At 38.3% G+C, this 20,613-nt stretch overlaps 1 protein-coding gene across 1 annotated transcript; it reads left to right on the top strand.

The window, feature by feature from the left end:
- The first annotated feature begins 10,886 nt into the window (after positions 1-10,886).
- LOC131078380 (F-box protein At5g51370) lies at positions 10,887-16,350 on the top strand. Its single transcript, XM_058016055.2, has 2 exons — positions 10,887-12,440; positions 15,561-16,350. Exons 1-2 carry the CDS (start codon positions 11,218-11,220, stop codon positions 15,823-15,825), a joined length of 1,488 nt encoding a protein of 495 aa, XP_057872038.2. The 5' UTR covers positions 10,887-11,217; the 3' UTR covers positions 15,826-16,350.
- Positions 16,351-20,613: the final 4,263 nt, after the last annotated feature.

The raw sequence follows: 20,613 nt of genomic DNA, 5'->3' as shown, positions 1-20,613 counted from the left end.
AAAAGTGGGATCAAGAGAACGTGCATGTATCATACAGCTAGCCATTTCTTTGAGAGTTCTATTCTTGCGTTCTGCAACCCCGTTTTGCTGTTGAGTGTATGCAACAGAATGCTGAAGATCGATCCCCTCAAATGTACAAAAATCCTCAAGTCTTTTGTTCACATATTCCCTTCCATTATCTGTGCGAAGAATCTTGACCACTTTCCCTGATTGCTTCTCCACACGAGTCTTGAAGTCTTGAAATCTGTCAAATACTTCACTCTTATGAATGAGAAAGTAGACTGAAGTGAAGCGGGAGTAGTCATCAATGAAGGTGAGAACATAGCAGGCCTTACTAAATGATGGTGCTGGAAATGGACCTGCTACATCGTTGTGAAAAAGTTGAAGAACTTCCAAAGTTGTCCAAGCTTTCCCTTTATCAAACTTCTCTTCGGGATGCTTGCCCATGGAACAACCTGAACATACACCCTCTGAAAAGCTGATTCGAGGTAGACCTGTGACCATGTCTTTAGTGCTTAGCTGCTGAAGATAGCGATAGTTGAGGTGACCAAACCGCTCATGCCATAGCTTACTTTCTAAATTTGAATGAGTAAGCAAGGCCCTAGAAGGTGAACTTGGCACAAAGTGGGAGAATGAATAAAGTCATTGACTTGTCCCACTGCTACCAAGGCATCATCATCAAGTTCCTTTACCACAATTGAATCTGGTGTAAACTCAACCTTTTTCCCATTCCCATAGTGAGTGATTTGGTAGATGGAGAGAAGGTTGGTAGACAAGTTAGGAACATAGAGAACATTCTCAAATGTTCCATCATCCATGTCAACTGAACCTTTCCTGTGTATCATCACCTATGTAAATGTGAGGTACCTTAGATGGCTCCAATGAAGAAAACTACTCCTTTGTAGAACCCATGTGATATGAGGCACCCGAGTCAAGTATCCATTGCTGTGAAGAACCTGTTGTAGCTACAAATGCTTGCCCTTTTCCCTTAGACTGTGAGGAAGAGGAAGGAGATGAATCCTTCTTTATGTAGGAGGATGGCAAGTTGATGTTGTTTTTCTTGAGAAGATTGGTTAACTCATCAACTTGCTTTGCGTGGCATCGATGCTCATCATGACCATACTTCTTGCAATATGCACAAGTTGGTTTATCCTTCTTAGGTGGTGTCCCCTTCTTGGAAGAGGATGAAAAATCGCCTTGTGATGGAGAGGATGATTGTCCTTTTTCCTGGTGTGGCTTAGACTTAGAGTGCTTCTTCTTCTTGTTGGAATCTTTGCCTTGACTTCCTTGATTCCCTTGATTGGCCACCAAAGCCTTGGACTTTGAAGACTTGAGAAACCCCATGTTCAACAACTTAGATTGTTCCAATATCAACATTTCTGTGAAAGCATCAAATGAAGGCATAACATAAGAACTCCCCACTGTCAAACAATGAGTTTGGAAGCTAGACACAAATGTTGCATATTCTGGTGCAAGCTTATCCAACAAGTTGAATATCAATTGAGCATCCTTTTTGTCAATTCCACAATCCTTGAGCTTTGCTCTTAGCTCATTTGCTTTGGTGACATAATCTTGGATTGTATCAAAACTCTTGGGATACAAGTTGGTGAGCTCATTGTCAATCTGATAGCCTCTGATTTCATCAACTTGACCATACAATTTCTGAAACATATCCCAAGCCTCTTTGATTGTTTTACACTTCTCAATGTGAAAAATGAGGTCATCTGATACATACTTGCGCAAGGTTCCAAGAGCCATGCAATTCTTTGTGAGCCATTCTAATTGAGCATTTGGATCAGCCTTAGGATCAGGTGGTGTTGTTATTGTTCCATCTATGTAATGTGTGAGACCCTTTTCCATTAATTTACTCCATACTTTAATTTTCCATGATGCATAATTATGTGGAGTTAAAGGTGGAAATTTATTAGGGCTCATTGCAACAAAAATGGAAAGAGCACAAAGAGAGGCACAATCACACAAGACACCCCCCCAAATTCACTCAATCAAAGAACCCCCCCAAAGGTGATGATTTGGCACTTTATAATTAGTGTGTATACAATGGACCACTTGCAAAAAATGGCAAAGTGGACTTCTGATTTACAATTTTACAACTATCTCAATAAGGCCAAAAGAGACTCAAACTGATAATGCAAGAGATCTAACTAAGATCCAAGCAATTTACAAGTACCTAATAGGCCAAATAAGACCAATATCTAAAAGTACAATTTCCACTCAAAATCTCTAAAATCTTATCATAGATTATGAAAGTAGACGAAAAAATATGCACTTTCAAAAAAAACAGCACCTGAAAAGGAGGTCGTATGAGGTCAAACGAGGCCTTTGAAGTTGCAGAATTGAGGATTGGATAGGTACAACTGAGAGAATCGAAAAATTCCAAAAAACTTGTGCACCAAAATCAGAAAATAACCACACCACTATGAAGATCACGAAATTTTAGCCCATTTCAAAAAAAAATTGCACCAAAAAAGGAGCAAAAATGAGCAAGATATGGCCTTTCAAAGTTGGACAACAAAACTGAAAAGCTCAATGGAGAGGGGTCAAAAAAATTTCAAAAAGCTGCTGATGTGGCGTTGACGTCAGCAATTCACTGTGTTAAATTTGACATCCGTGTGCCCGTCGTGAAAATGTCATCCCTCTGCGTGGTGTCCGTACTTTACAGACAGGTTGATGTGGCAGATGACTGTGCAGGCCGTACGGATGACGTGGCGCGGTGACTGTGTGTACAGAGGTCGACCGCAGGCCACGTGGTGGACGCGGGTTCGCCGGTTTTAGTGACACCGGTGGGCCGAGGTCGCCAGAGGTGGGCCGGAAGTCGAGGGAAGCCAGCGGCGGAAGTGAAGCGGTTGGCGGGAGGTGACTGGTGAGAGGCGATCGGCGGTAGCGTGCAGAGACTGATGGGAGGTAGCCGGCGGGAACCTGCTCAGGCGGCGGCGGCGGAGACCGGTGGGAGGACGATCGGCAGCGGCGGAAGGTAAAGCGATCGGCGGGAGGGAAGCCGGTGGCGGGAGCTTTTCGACGGCTACGGGAGGTTCCCGGGTCTCGGCGGCACGGGAAAAAACGCAATGGCGATCTCACAGTAGGTACGTCCTGCAACACGCATACTGCGGGTACGGGGGGGTCTGCGAACCCCCAAACACAGCAATCCAAAAAAAACTTTTTTTTTTAATTTTTTTTTATCGCTTTTTTTAATTTTTTAATTTTTTTTTTTTGAAAAATAATTTTTTTTTAAAAAATTTTGAAATCCGTACGATAATAGCCAAAATGGGAAAAAAAAATTCTCACCAAAATAGGTCGACTTTATAGTCAAAATTTATGGAAACGGCCTCCCGGATTCAATGGTGATGTCCAAATTGCTGTATAATGCCCCCAAAAAATGAAGATCCCCAAATCCGAAAATAGAAGCCTTCCACGATGTCTCCAAAAACCAATCAATGAAGCCCCAATAGCTTTGATACCATGTAGGATTGTGCCAAGATCAAGGGTACAATGAAAAGCATAAAAGAGACAATAGAATGACAAGAACAAACTGTATTCTCATCAATATGCAAAATGATCAACTGGATTAACCAATACAATGCTTATAGGCTTGCTTATATAGGCAAGGCCATATGGATGTATGAGCACACAAATATGACATGTGGCTCAATGAGAAACAAGGGTAGGTAAGAAATACTAGAGGTAGGTAGGAGAAATAATATAATATTCCACAAGAGGTGGATGACCCACCGAATGTGGAGTGTAACAGCAAAATAAGACCACAAAAGGTAGAATTTCTCCTACAAGCTCTATCCCTATGTGCACACTTCCCTAAGTGTCTCAAATCCAAACTACAAAGAGATGCATTATCCTAAGTTAACTTAAGTAAGTGTAATAATATCCAAAATGAATATTTATTTACACCAACAATTATGACAAAAAATCTCTTCTTTCCAAGCACCTATAAAGCAACTTGGGTCCTCCATGAGAGCACAAAACATGTAAACATAGTCATAACCCCCTATTTCCATGTACCTATAGAGTAACTTAGGTCCTTTAGGGGAGCACAAAGCATATAAAGCAAGCATGGGATAACACAAACATGCACACTCTAATATACAAGATAATAAGGGTACTATCCTAGTAGTCATCCACCATCAGATCATCATCCTCCCAATCTTGATCATATGGGGAGGGAGGGTGAGCTCAAAGAGTGATAACCATGAGGGCAACACTAGGTGCATCACCAAAAATAAGAGCCAAGGATGATGTAGCTTCCACATTCTCATCCTAAATCTCTTGAGAGACAAGGTCAATGACCATGTGAAGATCATATACAACATGGGGATATCCTCTAAAGAGTCAAACAAATGCCCCTCAATAGAAGAGGTAGGTGACTCAACTAGAGGTGGTAAAGAAAGAGTCAGATCGTTGAACTCTAGAAGAGGGATGGAGACAAACTCCATAGAAGGTGGAGCCTCCTCAACAACACAAAAAGATGCAAACAAGGCAATAGGCACTAAAAAAACAAATAAATAGAAATAGAGGTTGCTAGAACTGGCTTCCAACAATGAAACTCAGGAAAAGGACCTTGCTCAAACTTTTTCTTAAGCTTTTTGTGAGGTCGAAGGCCTCCAATCAACCATAGTAAGTTTAAGTGCCCTAGGTTAAATCTAATGAAGATGAGGTTGTGAAGAAAGTGAGGAAGACAATGTTGCACTGACACAACCTGTGTATGCAACATGTCAATGGTCTAGGAAAACAAAGGGATATCAAGCAAGGAAGAGATGAGAAGTGGTTCCAAGAAGAGAACAATTAAAACCTCTACCCTTTCAGGGTGAGGCTTATTGACAGTCCTAGGAGTAGCAAGCATGAGCACGAGAGATGATGTAGGCACAAATGTAGAAAGAGAAATAGGAGTGGGAGAAAGCACAAAGATAGCAAGAGAAGGAGCTGACACTAATGACTCACCCTCAACCCTCAAGGCAGACTCACATTCCAAAGCCATTGCTCATCAATGATGCTTACACTCGCGTCCAAGCTAGTTTCAACATAAATGAGGACCAAGAATAGAAGCCTTACAAGGATTAGCGACATCATGCTCCATGGGAGAGGCCTATTGAGCCATTGCAGACAGAGGAGAAGGCCCAACCGATGAGGCAAGAGGTGCTGCTATAACAGGCTCTACAGGTGTTGTCACCTACACCCTTCCCTATTTTACTTGGGAGCAGTCAGAGGAATAGGGGGTACCCTTGAATCTATGGTGTAAGCCAGAGGCGACGAATGAGCTCAGGTTGAATGCCTACCCTTACCATACCAGGTAGGATGAGAGATTCCTGCAATAAGCTCAAAGCGAGGGCAAGTTGTGGATGTCAAAAGTGCAGACCTTGTCTTTCCTTTTCTTGTATGAGGTGCAAATGCAGGAACAAAAACATCATGAGGGTTTTGTAGTCTTAGACGGGTGAGGACGTTTACTTTGAGGAACAGGTTTATCCTTAACCCTTAATGAAGAAGGGGTAGAAGATACAACTCATTGCAACATAGGAGCATACATGAAAGGAGAAAAAATGATGTAAAAGGAGATTAAAAAAATGCAGGCTAGACCAACTTAGGAGCCAACTCCCCCATTTTATACTTCTAATAGGCTTTATACAAAAAATCTCCATTGGAAAGCATAGGCCTAATTTGAGAAAACTAGAAATGATCTAACTAAAATCACCCATGAGCAACCATGGTTGAGTTCTAGTGTCCTGGATGATATGCATTGTTCCCTTATGAGGAAACTTCAATCACTTATGAATAACTGAGGGGATTACTTCCATGACAATCGGCCAGGGGATACCCAACTTAAATCAAAATAGGTCTGACTCAAGAATAACAACTAAGGTACTTGGCACCACCTTGGGTCCCATGAGGACCATAAAGGCAATATTTCCTAGAGGAGGAATGTACAACTTGTCATGCATATGATTGAAAGCACACCACTCATCATATCTCACTCTATGTAAACTATTAATGAACATAACCTCCCTGTAATGATATTGACTTAGCATGTGGGATCAATCATCACACTTGTAACAATGTGACCATTTATCTTAGCCATGATGTATAATAGAGCAAGCTCCCCAGTGTAAGGAGCATCCAAAGGTGAAAAAGATATGTCATTAGTCTTTGTCCTCTAGCTAGGGGGCGAGATTAGAGTGATCATGACCATGTTGACATATGGTCCACCACTCGAGGCAAGGTCTGATGATGCAGAAATAATGTTTGAAGAATGAGGTGGTATACTTAGTCTAGAAGTTCTCCTCACAACCACCCTAGAGACAGTCTAAGTCGTCGTAAAGCTCATAGGTGAGCCTTACAACACTTCGACAACTTTGGAAGAGTACAAGGGAGGAGCCTAACATAAGTATTGAAATGATCACTAAAGAAAATTGTTAAACTACTTTGGAACAAACTAAATAATAAACAAGTGTTTCACATTAAGTTCACCAAAATGTAGAGGGAGAAAAATTAAACCAGACCAGAAGTCCTTCAGCACTCTCAAGGACTCACTCAATCTACCTCTCCACTCAAGATAAGCACAAAGCGTGATAGATGTCAAGTGCCAATAGATATTATACCCATGATTATAGAATCTAAAAGAACACATCAAAAAGATATTTTGGTGACCTCCGCTAATTCTTTGCCCAAGGATGCACATGTGGGTCATGGATGACAACATGGCACGTTGGCATCCCATACAAACAAAGTATGAAGTTTCACATAGATAATGCAAAGTGACCAGAATTCAAGTTTCTTATATTCTTAATGATATGAAAAGTATGAAATGATAATGAATGAAATAACAATACTAAAAGGAAAGAGGTTTAAGGAAAGTGTAGACACCTAAAAATGGTCAACGCTTGCGGGATCATACTTTAACATTTGCGCATTGCCTCATTTTAAGTTTTTGTATCCCATTAACATTTCTCCTATGTTACGCACTTGGTTTTTATCATTTGCGAGCATCAAGTCATTCTTCTACACTCTTCATTTGTCTCGCTTTCGAATTAGGTCTTGTCGATAACAATTTTCAGTCATGATTTTGGTCGATCTTTGTCCTTGTCAATCTTGTCATATTGCAATCGATTCATCATCGATCCTTGTCCTTTTCAATCATGTCAATTTGAATCAATTAGTCATTGTTCCTCGTCAATTGGCGCATTTATCAATCAAATCATTTATCAATCCAAAATCATGATCAAATCGATATCAATTATCCTTTGTCAAGACCTAATTGTCATCTTTGCATTTCTAATTCATCTTCCAAGGTTTTATGGTTTATTCATTTAATCTTGTTTGGCATTTTCCCTTTAGGTTAAATAATTTATTTATTTATCCCAAGTCTTCTTGTCACAATTAAATGTTTATTTAATTGGCTAATTAATTCCTCCTATTTTTGTAAATTAATTAATGAATGAGAAATTATTAATTAATTTACCTAATTTGCATCAATTTCCTAATTTCCAAGTCATCATTTCTAACCTAATTTTCTAATTTCTCCTAAATTCCTAAATGTCTATTTCTATTTCAAATTCATGTCAATCAATCCTTGCATAGCAATTTGTCATAAATTGTCATAAATTGTCATAAATCCTTGCATAGCAATTTGTCATACACATGTCATAATTTTGCTATTCTTGATTTGAATTTCCATTCGAATCATTATCATGCTAATTTGATCTTTTTCTCCAATTTCTCTATAAATTGGATGAATTTCTTCAATCAAATCCCCAATTGATCGCATTTTTGAATCCCCTAATCAGATTATCGAATTTCTAATCACTTTGTCAAATCACGCTTCGAGTACTCTTGTGTCAATGTCAATCTTGCTTTCACAATTAGGTTTATGCACTTGAAGGTGAGATCCACAACAAAACTATTTGGAGAAGAAAGAAGGACAATGGAGCCGCATGAAAGAAGCATTTAGATCTACATCTGGTTTGCATAATCTTTTTGAAAGTTTCAGTTTTCATGTCTCTATTGAGTATGTTTAGGATAGATCATTGCAATTTGATTTTGTGATTGAGCTAGATTAGTATTTTGATATTGTTTGTGATGATTTCCGATTTCCTAGCTACAGAAAGAATTCTCACAACAGTCCAATGATTGAAGTCTCCAACTAGCTCACTCCTTTGACAAACTTGCACACAAAAAAATAAAGATGGAAATGTTGGGGGTGTTTTTTAGAGGTTTGCCACAACCAAGCCCCCATTTTGGTGTTTCCACCTCCATGAACAACCAAGATAGATGATAGATACAAAAGATAAAACTAGATACAAGTAAACACAATGATAGATATGCTATGGAGATAAAAATGATAAATGCAAGAGGAAAGAAACTCCCCTTTCACACCCAACAAGCGAAGAGATTGTTGGAGAGAAGAAGAGACATGGGGTCCTCTTGAAGCACGAACTGGTGACAATGGAGCCTCAAGCACAAAGTAAGAAAGAGAGGCAAGAATGTTGGAGATTGTGAGAAGATTTAATCTAATGCTAGAGAGAGTGATTAGATTGCTAGAGAAAAATAGAGAGCTTCATTAGAGAGCCAAATGAATGCAAGGAGGGAAAGATGAATATCCCAGAAGTGAAACCAACATTGGTACATGCAACAGGAGGCATTTCAAGCCCTACCAATTGTAGGCATAATGCTCCAATTGCCACCTTCAGAGTGCATATTTGTGGGATGCAAGCATGACACACAAATGTCTTTGCAACGCACAAGCATCCACGAGTCAAACAGTCAATAGGGTAAAAAAAAGGACGAAAGTGAGGCCGACAAGGCAAGTCAAGTGAGAAAGTGAACACAAGCTAAAGGGGTTCTCCAATTGGCATAAAGTGAATGCACTTATGTAATGTGGAATTGCAGGAGATGCAATTTACGACATTACACCTTGCATCCCTCAAAAATTCAACTAGATATAGCATGCTTCCCATTGGAATAATATAGAGCCCATCTTGAAACTAAAAACTTCATTACAACTATCGCCCATGGGGATCAAATATACCCACTACTTGCTTGGGATAGCCCACAAGAGAATGTTCGAACAAGAGCTTGAATGAACAATGAGATAAAAAAAATGATATGAATTGAGATGAAATTGATATGATACAATGTACAAATGAGCCCTACTTATATAGGCAAGGTGATGGGGTAGGATTACAACTACCTTTTTACAAATATTAAATGCATGATGCATTATGAAGACAATATTAAATAATGAGCTAGGAATCATATCCTCTAGAATGCCACCTAGAATAACTAACATGATCCTATGAACGTTATTAAATGACAAAAAAAATTTAAAACAACTTTACGCCAACTAACTTAAATGCAAGCTAGCTCCTAAGTAAACTTAACATGTGAATAGGTTCCAGCTATGAACTAGTTAGGATATAACCATATTCACACCAACACGCCCGCTTAAGTGCAACTTGGGGAGAAAAAATATGATGCAAATGATGCAAAACTAATATGATGAATTTAAAATATGGAATCTGACAACTAGGCCATGTTAGGTACCCATGCACAACTAATCTCTTACAAATGGAGAAAAGGAAAAACCTTGTGGGACAAAATTCCTCTTCAAAAAAGAGATAAATAAAATCTTGTACAAGTGAAAGACAAAGTGATGTATGGAGGTCTCAACATGAATACTTTCAAGGTGTGTATTTTCTTTAGCATATGGAAAGATCAAAAATTGATTATTTTTGTTAATTGTTCTATTGATCAATATGTTTCACTTTTTTCTAAAGCTATGATTCGTTCTAATGTGTTATTACAAATTCAAGAGCAAGCTAACAAAGTTGCACTTGAGGTGGCACATTTACAAGTGCTCCTTGACCATCGAGGTGATGCCCCATGTGTTGTGGCAGAGTTCTGTGTCTTCCTCTTCTTCCAAGGGGCACTCCTCACTTTGAGGGTGTCAGTGTGGAAAAAGTCTTTCTACTTGAGGTACTCGGGTTGTTTACTTCCAAGCTTCTCCCCCTTGTTGTAAGAAGGGACTATGGTCATTGAGGTTGGTTGCGGCCTGCTCATCAACACGTTATCTCCCCACCACTTGGGAAGGAACTCCTAGATGGCTTACTAATGACATTTTCAACTAGTTTGACTCTAGCAACTTTTCTCGACTAACACTTGCCATTTTGCCAACCTATGCTATCGAAAGAACAACAAACTAAAGAAAATAATGATGATGGGTGGCACCCTCTCATAGATACTTCATACCTTGTAAAAGTATGAGAAAAACAAGATGATCGGGATCCTCCCCCTTCTACTACTAGTTATTGTTGCCTAACAAATTTGTATTTATTTCCTTATTTTATACTTCACATTTTACAATTTTCAAACTTTAAGATTGTGATTTTTTTTATCTACCCATCTTTTTTACATTTATATAATATTATTTTATAAATGATAATATTAACATTTATAAATAAAAATAAAAAAATAAAACATTTTACTTAAAAGAAATCCATTTTATTATTGATGTCTCAAATATAACTAGGAAGAGGAAAAGACACTTCTAAACGGGGGATTCGTAGCCTCCCAACTTTTATCCACAAAAAACCTTCCCAATCAATTATATTTTTTTTGAAGTGTACAATTTTGGATATCGACACCTCCGAAAAAGTTTGTTAGAATACGTTTGTGGTTTTTTTTCCATAAAGCGCTTATTAGGACAAAAAAAATAAGAATAAAAAATTTCTAGAACAAACGTTGAGCAAGCAAACCAACGGTAGGGTAGTACGGTGAATTCTAAAGATTTTAGTCGTTGGCTATAAATTTGTGGACCGTTGGAAACAAGAAGACAAACGAACAAAAACACTGTATAAGAAAAACTAAAGAAATGCATGGGTGAAAGAGACCTAAACATAATCGTTGAATGAAGTTCCAAAGTTTGGGTTAAAAGCACGGCCGTCGCAAATGAAGTGGTCAGGATCAGATTTTTTTGAAGCATGCAATGTGACGTCCATGGGAAATTGCGCCATGCGTCGCCCTTTCTCTTTCCTTCCTTCAACTTGTGCCCAGTTCCTCGATCCTTCCGTGTTTATCAATTGACTTGGATTTCCAGCAATTTGGTCTTTGGGGCAATAAGGAATGAATCACAATGACCATTGCTGTCACGCTCGCCTAGGAAAATAAAAATACTAGACACGTTTCTTATCGCCTTCATTCATGACGCCCGTCAAAACGCCGTTTTTCGAGGACAAAACCAACCAGAATGCGGCCATTGCCTGGTTGAGATTCAAGAATGTATTGGGTCTTATGCAGCTCAAAGGAATGGTGGATAAACAAAACCTCCTTTCTAGCAAAGGTCAAATTGAAGGAGGAGGAGGAGGAGGAGGAGGAGGCAAGAGGGACTTAACGCTTTTACTAAGTGATGAGATTTTACTAAGGATTGTCGACAAATTATTATCCGAAGAATCATCATTATGTTCATTCTCTGTTGTGTGTCACAGATGGCTGCGCTTGCAGGGACTCCGCCGACATAGCATCAAGCTACAGGACTGGGACTTTTTAGCCCAAGGTCGCATGATATCCAGATTCCCCAACCTCACCGACGTGGATTTGACCCGGGCCTGTATCCTTGCACCCCAAAACGCCTGCATAGTCCTCACACATGGTTCCTTAACAATCCCCCTTGACGGTTCAGAGGATTCTTTCGACGGCTGGGAGGACAGGCTATTAGACCCCTCTTCATATGACCGGGGGCTGCAGCTCCTGGCACAAGGATGCCCCGGTTTGCAGAAGCTCTCTGTTATAGATGTTACGACGGATGTTTCCCTAGGGGATTCGAACTCGGAACCTAAAGGCTTACATGCTGGCCTTGCACGTATAGCCCACAATTGCACGATGCTGCAGGAGCTCGAGCTGTATCGGTGTACTGACGAGTCTCTGAGAGCAATTTCTGTGTGCAAAAATCTGCAGATCTTGCGGCTTGTAGGGTCTGCGGATGGCGTTTTTCATCGGGGTATAATAAGTGATATTGGCCTGACCATCTTGGCTCGCGGGTGTAGCAGGCTGGTTAAACTGGAGTTAAGTGGGTGCCAGGGTTCCTATGATGGGATTGCTGCAATTGGGCGGTGCTGTTTTATGCTGGAGGAGTTGACCCTCTCTAACCATAATTTGGATGAGGGTTGGATTGCAAGCCTCTCGTTTTGCAACAATTTGAAGACCCTTAGGCTTCAAGGCTGTAGGAGGATTGACTCTAATCCTGGTCCGGTTGAGCATTTGGGTTGTTGCCCTGCACTTGAGACACTGCAGCTGCAGCGGTGTAATATGAGTGACAGGCAGGGCTCAGCTGCCCTGATGCTGGTTTGCTCGGCTGCGAAAGAGCTTGAATTCCAATATTGTTGGGGCCTGGACGACGACATCTTCAGCCTTGTCATGAATTGCAGGTATGTGTTACATTGTTGAACTCGTAGAACCCGTATCTTCTCTCTACACCTATGCTACTCAATTTTTATTGACACCCTGTTTGTCCTAGTTGGGTTTCAGTGCTCTTCCTGGAGGAGAATAAGTATTTCCAGCAAAGTAATACACACTAGATGAGTTAAGGATAATTGTTATGCAGTACTTCTTAATTCCAACAATTTAATGTGCACAAACCTGGCCTTGACAACCATGGGCAGAGAAAACCCTCTTGCCAGGTATTCGTATGTGAGACTATTGAATCTTACCGGTTGTAGGGCTGGGAAATTCCTCCTGCAATTAGGTACAATTCCTAGTTATCAAGATTATCAAGCTTTGCAACCAGACTGAATGGGTTATGTTGGAGAATTTCTCCGAAGCTAAGCTTGAACTTGGTCATCATAATAAGCATGAGTTATGTTGGAAAGTTTCTCTGTGATCAAGCTCAATCTTGGACATCTTAATAGACATGGGCTAAGATGCTAAGTTGGAAGAGTTTCTCCAAAGACAAGCTTGAACATGATCATCTTAATAAGTATGAGCCAAGTGGGAGGATTTCTCCGTGATCAGGCTCAAACTTGGACATTTAGTAGACATGGCCTAATATGTATGCCCTAAGAGATATTACTTTAAAATAACAAGACTGTACACACTAACACACATCCATAGCTACGGTTTGGGTATTTTGTCCTCATTTTTTTGAGCAATTGTTTCATTTTTTCCCCTTGCTTCTCTACATACTATTGACTCAGAAACAGCAAGACAACCTGTGGCTAGACTTAATCTCAGTTAATGGTGCAGAGACTAGTTTATTTTATAAAAAGAAAAGAAAACAGGTTTTGCATTCAAACAATTTTGGGTCTAGAGTAGACAAGAAGAAACATAATGTTAAAAGAATGGAACCATGAGGAGATCAGAATCGTAAATATACAAGCAATGCCTATCCGCATTCCATAAGCTATGACTATCTATGAAATTTACAACTAAAAAACAGAGTGTTGCCACACGATATAACAGAAGGAAAGACAATATTCTTAATGGCAAGCTGCTGTATTTTTTCCCTGTATCCTCACTGTTACTGTATTCTTTCAGCTAGTTAATATCATAAACAGGGCAATTTTTTGACAAACTGTCGGAGATTGGGCTATGCATTTCTCAGAGTTTTGTAACTCCATGGCCTGTTGTATTGGAGCTTAGTATTGCTATGGCAGAAATCATATTATAGGGAACTTTCAGGAAACTTCCAGGAAGCTCAAGCTTGTGTACAGTGAATTCTGATACTTAATTGTTAATGTAGAGTTTCAGAAGCTAGAAGATTTTGCCTTTCAACCTTATTATATTTTGTCATTCATCATATGGCAAGAAGCGAGGTTCTTACCGTAAAGGTAGCAAAGTTCGGATTTAAATTCCAATATGATAAGTTTCATGGAATCCAAGGAAGCATTGGTTTTCCATTTATGGTTCATTGATGGATTCCAGTTTCCAATACAAATATAAATTTGATACTCCTCAGATATGGCCTGTATACAGTCAAGTTATATCAATTACAAACTTACAGGTGGTGCAAAATCTGAGCTGGATCTGACAAAAAAATTTTAGAAAGGAAGAAAAAGCCAAGTGACTCTCTATGCTCATATTTGGAGGGGTTTTGGGTGGGCACTTTATTTTTGAAATCTTTTATGTTTGATGGTAAAAATAATTATGCCACATACCAACTCTAGCATATCCCAAGGGTTTTCAAAAATTGCTGTATTGATATTGTGCCTGTTTTGGTACCCGATCCATAGCCACATGACTTAGATTAATAATGAAGAAATGACAAATTTACCCACTTTGAATACACTATTAGCATCATTGATTAAGGCTAGTGTATTTTATACTTTAAAGTTCAAATGGGTGTTTCTTGGTATACAATTTATCTTCCTGAGGAAACCCTTTTTCTTTTCAATATCATGATTTTTGAAGTTCTGTACAAAATTATGTCTATTCTTCTATATAATTTTCTTTGCATACATATCTTCACCATATCCTTTCTTAAGGTGCCCAAATAACCCACCATAACCCAATGTGTAGGCACATCCTTGTGACTCAGGCTAAATCACTAGCTTTATTAAGCTACAATTACCACAGGTCTAATGGTCAGTAAAAAGAAGATTGCTGACTTGCTTTGAACATGGATACCCAAAAAGTCGCTCTATCTGTAATATCTCTTCTATTTACAGCATATGGAAAAAGTGTTAAAGATCAAAGCATTCAAAATATGTAAAACTATACTTTGCATGAAAAAATTGGCGATCAAATGAAATATGATTAAAGGAATTTCTTCTAGTCGTGCATATTGGGATAATGATGGTTGATTAACATCCCATCTTACTATTAGTTAATCAGCATTGATAAATGCCTTGTTGGGATTTGACCAATTGAATATTTCTCTTCAGGGCAATGCATGTTTCCACCATATCTTCTTGCAGGTTGCTTGAAATCAGAAGGTTGGCTAATATGAACTCTTATATATCTCTGCATGGTGACCTTCTGACTGGAAGATAGATGTGACTTCCTCACGGCACAAACCAGTTCTTAGTGCTTGGCCTTTATTTACAGCTAGTGTTTTACAAGATAACTACCAACTTAAATTAGACCATCATTACAAGATAATAGCCAGCTTAGACTACGTGATTAAGTTCTTTAAGCACAACTTGAGATCAGTGAGATCTACTTAACCAGCATTTTCTGTCAAAAGAGTTTCTTACCAGATCAGTGAGATCTACTTCTTTGAAATTGGACAACATTAGAGCATTATATCTCATATTATATTGCATATCTTTGGTTTTCTATCGTCATTGATTTTCATTGTGACTTGCACTGACAAGAGTGGTTTGGCAAAACAGAATGAGAAAATCATCAAACGAATTAATTTGTATTCTGCACAAAAGGTTCTTTCATCTGTACAATTTGGAAAATTTGCAATTTTGGCCCTAGAAGTTGTAATCTTGAACTGTGTCATTTGCTGACATTGGAATATGTGCAGTTTCGCAAAAACATATTGACTATAAACACAACAACTTGTTTAAGGCTAATTGGTTATGCTTCATTCTTTTGAATACCAGGAGAATAAAATATCTGTCTCTGGAGGGGTGCTCTCTGCTAACCACTGGGGGTCTGGAGGCTGTTGTCCTTGTTTGGAAGGACCTTCAACATCTTCAAGTTGTCTCTTGTAACAACATTAGGGATGCCGAGATAACCCCTTCTTTAGCTAGCTTATTCTCAGTTCTGAAAGAATTGAAGTGGCGACCAGACACTAAGTCTGTTCTTTCAGCTAGTCTTACTGGTACAGGAATGGGACAAAAGAGGGGGAGGTTTTTTAAAAAATAATGAAAGGATGTAGGAGGCGAGATGACACTTTGATTCTGTCAATAACCTACCTATTTTGTATCTTTTCTGGAAATCAAAGAGAGTTATTCAAGGTCTTTTGGTGAGCAGTAGCTGTTTATTCTTGCTTAACTGACTTGGAAACTGTCGGCAACAATTTGACAAGCGATCAGCTGATAGTTGATTATTTGAGACTTCTCAAAGTTATAATGCATCTCTGATGCCACGGATGAGTACAATACTAGAAAATCAAGCAGCTTCTCTATTTTGATGTCCTTGAGTGTACATTATATATAGCCAATGCTGTGCTGAATTCTGCATTCAGAGCAGTGCAGCTGATTTATCCGATCCTTTTGTTATTTGAAATTTATTTACAAAGATAACTCTTGCGAGTTGTCTTAATGGTACATGTCTATAGCCATTTTTTGTTTGATTAAAGATTGTATTTCCTTGTACTTGACCTACATTGTTAGGATCAAAATTGAAATCAATTAACATAATTCAGAGCAGTGCAGCTGATTTATCCGATCCTTTTGTTATTTGAAATTTATTTGCAAAGACAACTCTCGTGAGGTGTCTTATTAGTACATGTCTATAGCCATTTTTTGTTTGATAAAATATTGCATTTCCTTGTACTTCACCTACATTGTTAGGATCAAAATTGAATTCAATTCACATAATTCACACTTTAGTGTATTTGCTTCTTGTCAAATTTGAAATAGCATTCTTGTACTAGAGTGAGAATGTATGCAATTTAAATTCAAAATATTTGAATTTTCTTAATATCCCCGTTGGATTATGCATATGGTACAACATTAGTTTATATAGTGCTAAATTTGTTTTGCTTTCGAGTTTTATTGCTAATGTATAATTTCCAATGGTCTTGCCACCTCCTCAAGGTACTGCCTCCTCAAGGTACTGGGAGCTTTTTTCTATTCTGGTTGTTTGCATGTTGTTGTAAACAATACATCAGAATACTTATCTTTTATTTTGATTTATTTCTGCTCTTTTAATGCAAATGAATTTGGGAATTTAAGAGTTTAGAAAATCTACTTGGAATTTTCTTTAGAATACTTTTTTATCAGTTCTGGTATGAATAGTGACCAGTACATGTACTGGATTGTAACTTGTAACCAAAGAGGGATGCAACTGGTGGACAAGGTACAAACATTATTGGTTGAATTTATGCCAACCTTTCACAGCATTTGATGCAAAGCTAGAACAGCGAATAGCCACAAATTTACTCATGTATCCAGATGACTCTTTAATTGACAAGGTCATAACTGTTAGTTGATTGCTGTTTTACTGTGCCATAGATGACTACTTCTGTTATGGGAAATTAAGAAATGTTGACTTAAAGCATGTAAGCCAAAAAATGTTTTCTGCAGGCCTCTTTGGTTTCTAAGAAATATGTATGCTCAGTTTTAATGCTAATGAAAAATCCTTTCCAGGTGAAAGCATGAAGGTAACTTGGGTACTTGCAGATATATATGCCTAATTATGGAAAATTGCTTCGCTGTGTATTGAGATTCCTTTGTTTTCTACTTTGGTTTCTAAGAAATATGGATGCTCATTTTTAGTGCTAATGAAAAATCCTTTCCATGTGAAACAGTAAAGTATGTGGGTATTTGCAGACGCATATGCCTAATTATTAGAAATTGCTTCATCGTGTATTGATTCCTTTGCATACAAATTATCTTATTCTTACAAAAGTTCAGAACTGTCATGCCTCATAAGCTGTTCTGCTAAAGAACCTGCCCTGTTTTTGCAACTTAACATCTTATGTATCTTAGATATGATTCTGAATTATTCCTATAACAACTGTGGCTAATATTCTTGGTTGCATAAATATCCTTTCATCCTTCAGGCTAAAGCTTGCATTTTAACCAATGTAGGTCTTTCCTTGGTTACAAATATGAATGCTTACTTATCCATATTCATATTGGATCGAAGAGTAAACTTATTCACAAAGGGAAAAAACTTTATTTAAGTTTCAAAACAAAGAAACTATACTTTGGTGGACCCAAATGTTGAACATTAGTCATATTCACATTCCTCTCAAAAATCATGCAATTTCAAAAGCTGCACACTTCATTTTGAAGCCTTGTGCCAAATGACTTCCAAAAGATAAAAGATAAGACAAACTTGCACACAAAATGATTTCCAAAAGATGAAAGATAAGACAAACTTGCACTAGAATTGGATAGCTTACTTCCTCTATTCTCAAGAGGAGAGGAAAATCCCACTTGTCTTTTCTTTTAAAAGGGATCCATTTGTTACCATACAAAACAAACATGTTGATGGCCCCAACGGCCCCGAAAGCATTATATACTTTAACAAATAGATTTTTCATTGTTATAAAAAGGATTTATTATTATTTTTATCATTGACACTAAATTCATATAATATTTTTCTGTAATAATGAAATGCAATCAGCATAGCAAGTGAGAAGGATAAATCCTTCAACTAAGGATATTGAAGCCATCTGAGAAAGAGGAAGAGTAAAAAAAATTAATGGTAGATAGGTACTCATCAAGTGAAGGTTCCTCAAATTCAAATGAATTCAATGAATCTTCAAATACCAAATGGAATTGTAGTTTGCTGGAATTATTAATGAGAATGAGAAGGAAAATAGTGAAACTTATGATACCCTTGATGATGAGAATAATATTGTAAATGAAAAAGATAAATCTGGATATGCTCTTCACAAAGCTAAGTATGAATCAATTATGTTACGTAAGTCTTGATTCAAAATAATAATGCAAATTGATTTTAAACAATACTACCAAGGGGGCAGCTCCCATTCATTAATAAAACAAACATTACAAAGCATCAGCTGGGTTCCTGACTAGGAGTCTCACAGCTGCATAAGATACATCATACTAGAGGCAAACCTATAGATCCTCTCAATCTGAGCAAGGGAGAACAAGTCCTCGTACTGTACAATAAATCTACCAAAAGTGCCCAGATACTTCCCATCCAGCCCTTCCCGATACAAAGTCAGGGCCTACGCAGTCTCTATTTGTCTCTTGGGGGTTGTTGCATAAAACATTCCAGCAATGAGACCATGTGTTGGATGAATCTTCATCCCATCCACTTCTTCGGGTGGCTGCTTCATATCCTTCGGCACAAAGTTTAGCAAGACATAACCCCATGAATTCCTCCCCATGATCAGCACAACATTTGTGAAGAGAGTTTGATACACAAGCCCTTCGTGAACATTGTTGATTTTACTTTCAGATTAACAGAAAAACTCAGAAAATAGATTTAGTAACTAGAATTATATCATTGTTGATTTTACTTTCAGATTAACAGAAAAACTCAGAAAATAGATTTAGTAACTAGAATTATATTATTAAAGTTATGGATTTCAACTTAGTAAATGACAAAAGCAAACAAAATGAGACAAGGCAACATTACCCTGGGAAAACCTCCTAGGAGGAAAAACCCAGCAAGAAGAGATCCTAAGATCTGATTATGAATTAGACACAATAATCTGATTACAATACTTATCTCTTATTGCTGTCCAAACAACAAGTTGCCAAGGTGATGAAGGATGATGCCCAAGCTGAAGATGACCAAGAAACCAATCAACAGAAGATGACTTCAACAGGGTGAAGCAACATTATAACTAAATGTTCTTGGAGTTCGCCAAGGAGCAGATTCGCCAAGTGTAGGAGAGCAAATTGCTTAAGTAGAAGAGCATATCGCATTTGCTGGTGATGTGTGAATAATGAATGTCTTACTTCATCTTGAAGTTGACATATATATATCTTCCTATTGGCGGTAAACCTCTAGGTCAGCTTGCAATAATTATTATTATTTTATTAATTACTTTTCCCACGTTTTTGTGTACGGGACCAGCCCTATCCCTTAGCATGTTTCATTTGGGTGAGAGACATATAATGTGGCATGTGTTATAGGGTTGGCCCTATTAGAGAGTGGCGTGTGAGAAGGGCCCAACCCTAAGGGTACACGTTATCCTTTCAAGATAAAAGGGCCCAACCCTTAAGAGTGGATTCCAATGTTGCCTTAGGCAATTGGAATCTGCTCTTCACCCTAATTAAAACTAACACTCCCTCTTAATTAGGGAGAAGAGAATATAATCAGAATATCTCTATCTTCCATCTTGCACACAAGCAAATAATTGATTACATAATCAGAATGTTGTAGACTTCCATCTTGCACACAAGCATAGATTGGAATTACATAACATAGTCTTCCATATTGCACACAAGCATAGAATGGATCCACCTTACATTGCCTGCAGAGGGTGGAGAGGATCTTTTCTACCATCTTACATTACCCACTGAGGATGGTTACATTTGCTCTTCTCCTTGAGAAGAATACCACCTTGCATTGCCCGCAGAGGGTGGTTGATACAACACAAGTATCATTGAGGTTGAGACTCCTTCTCAACCAATGTTTCATTTTTCACAACACCAAGTCTGTCTCTGAAGTACACAAACTTCACTCTTGACAGGGGCTTGGTAAAAATATCTACTATCTGATCATTAGTGCTGACATACTTCAGCTGAACGACGCCTCTTTGCACCATATCTCAAATGAAGTGATAATGAGTCTTCACATGTTTTGACCTGTCATGAAACACCAGATTGACAGATATCTTTATACAACTCTGATTATCACAATGAATAACTGTAGATTCTCAAGGTTGTCCAAACAACCCAGCAAGGAGCTTACGAAGCCACATCGCTTCTTTAGAAGCAACACTTGCTGCAATGTACTCAGCTTCAACTATACTTAGTACTACTGAGGACTATTTTCTGC

The sequence above is a fragment of the Cryptomeria japonica genome, chromosome 3 (genome assembly GCF_030272615.1).
Source record: "Cryptomeria japonica chromosome 3, Sugi_1.0, whole genome shotgun sequence".
NCBI classification, from domain to species: Eukaryota; Viridiplantae; Streptophyta; class Pinopsida; order Cupressales; family Cupressaceae; genus Cryptomeria; species Cryptomeria japonica.
This window is presented reverse-complemented; position numbering and strand designations above follow the sequence as displayed.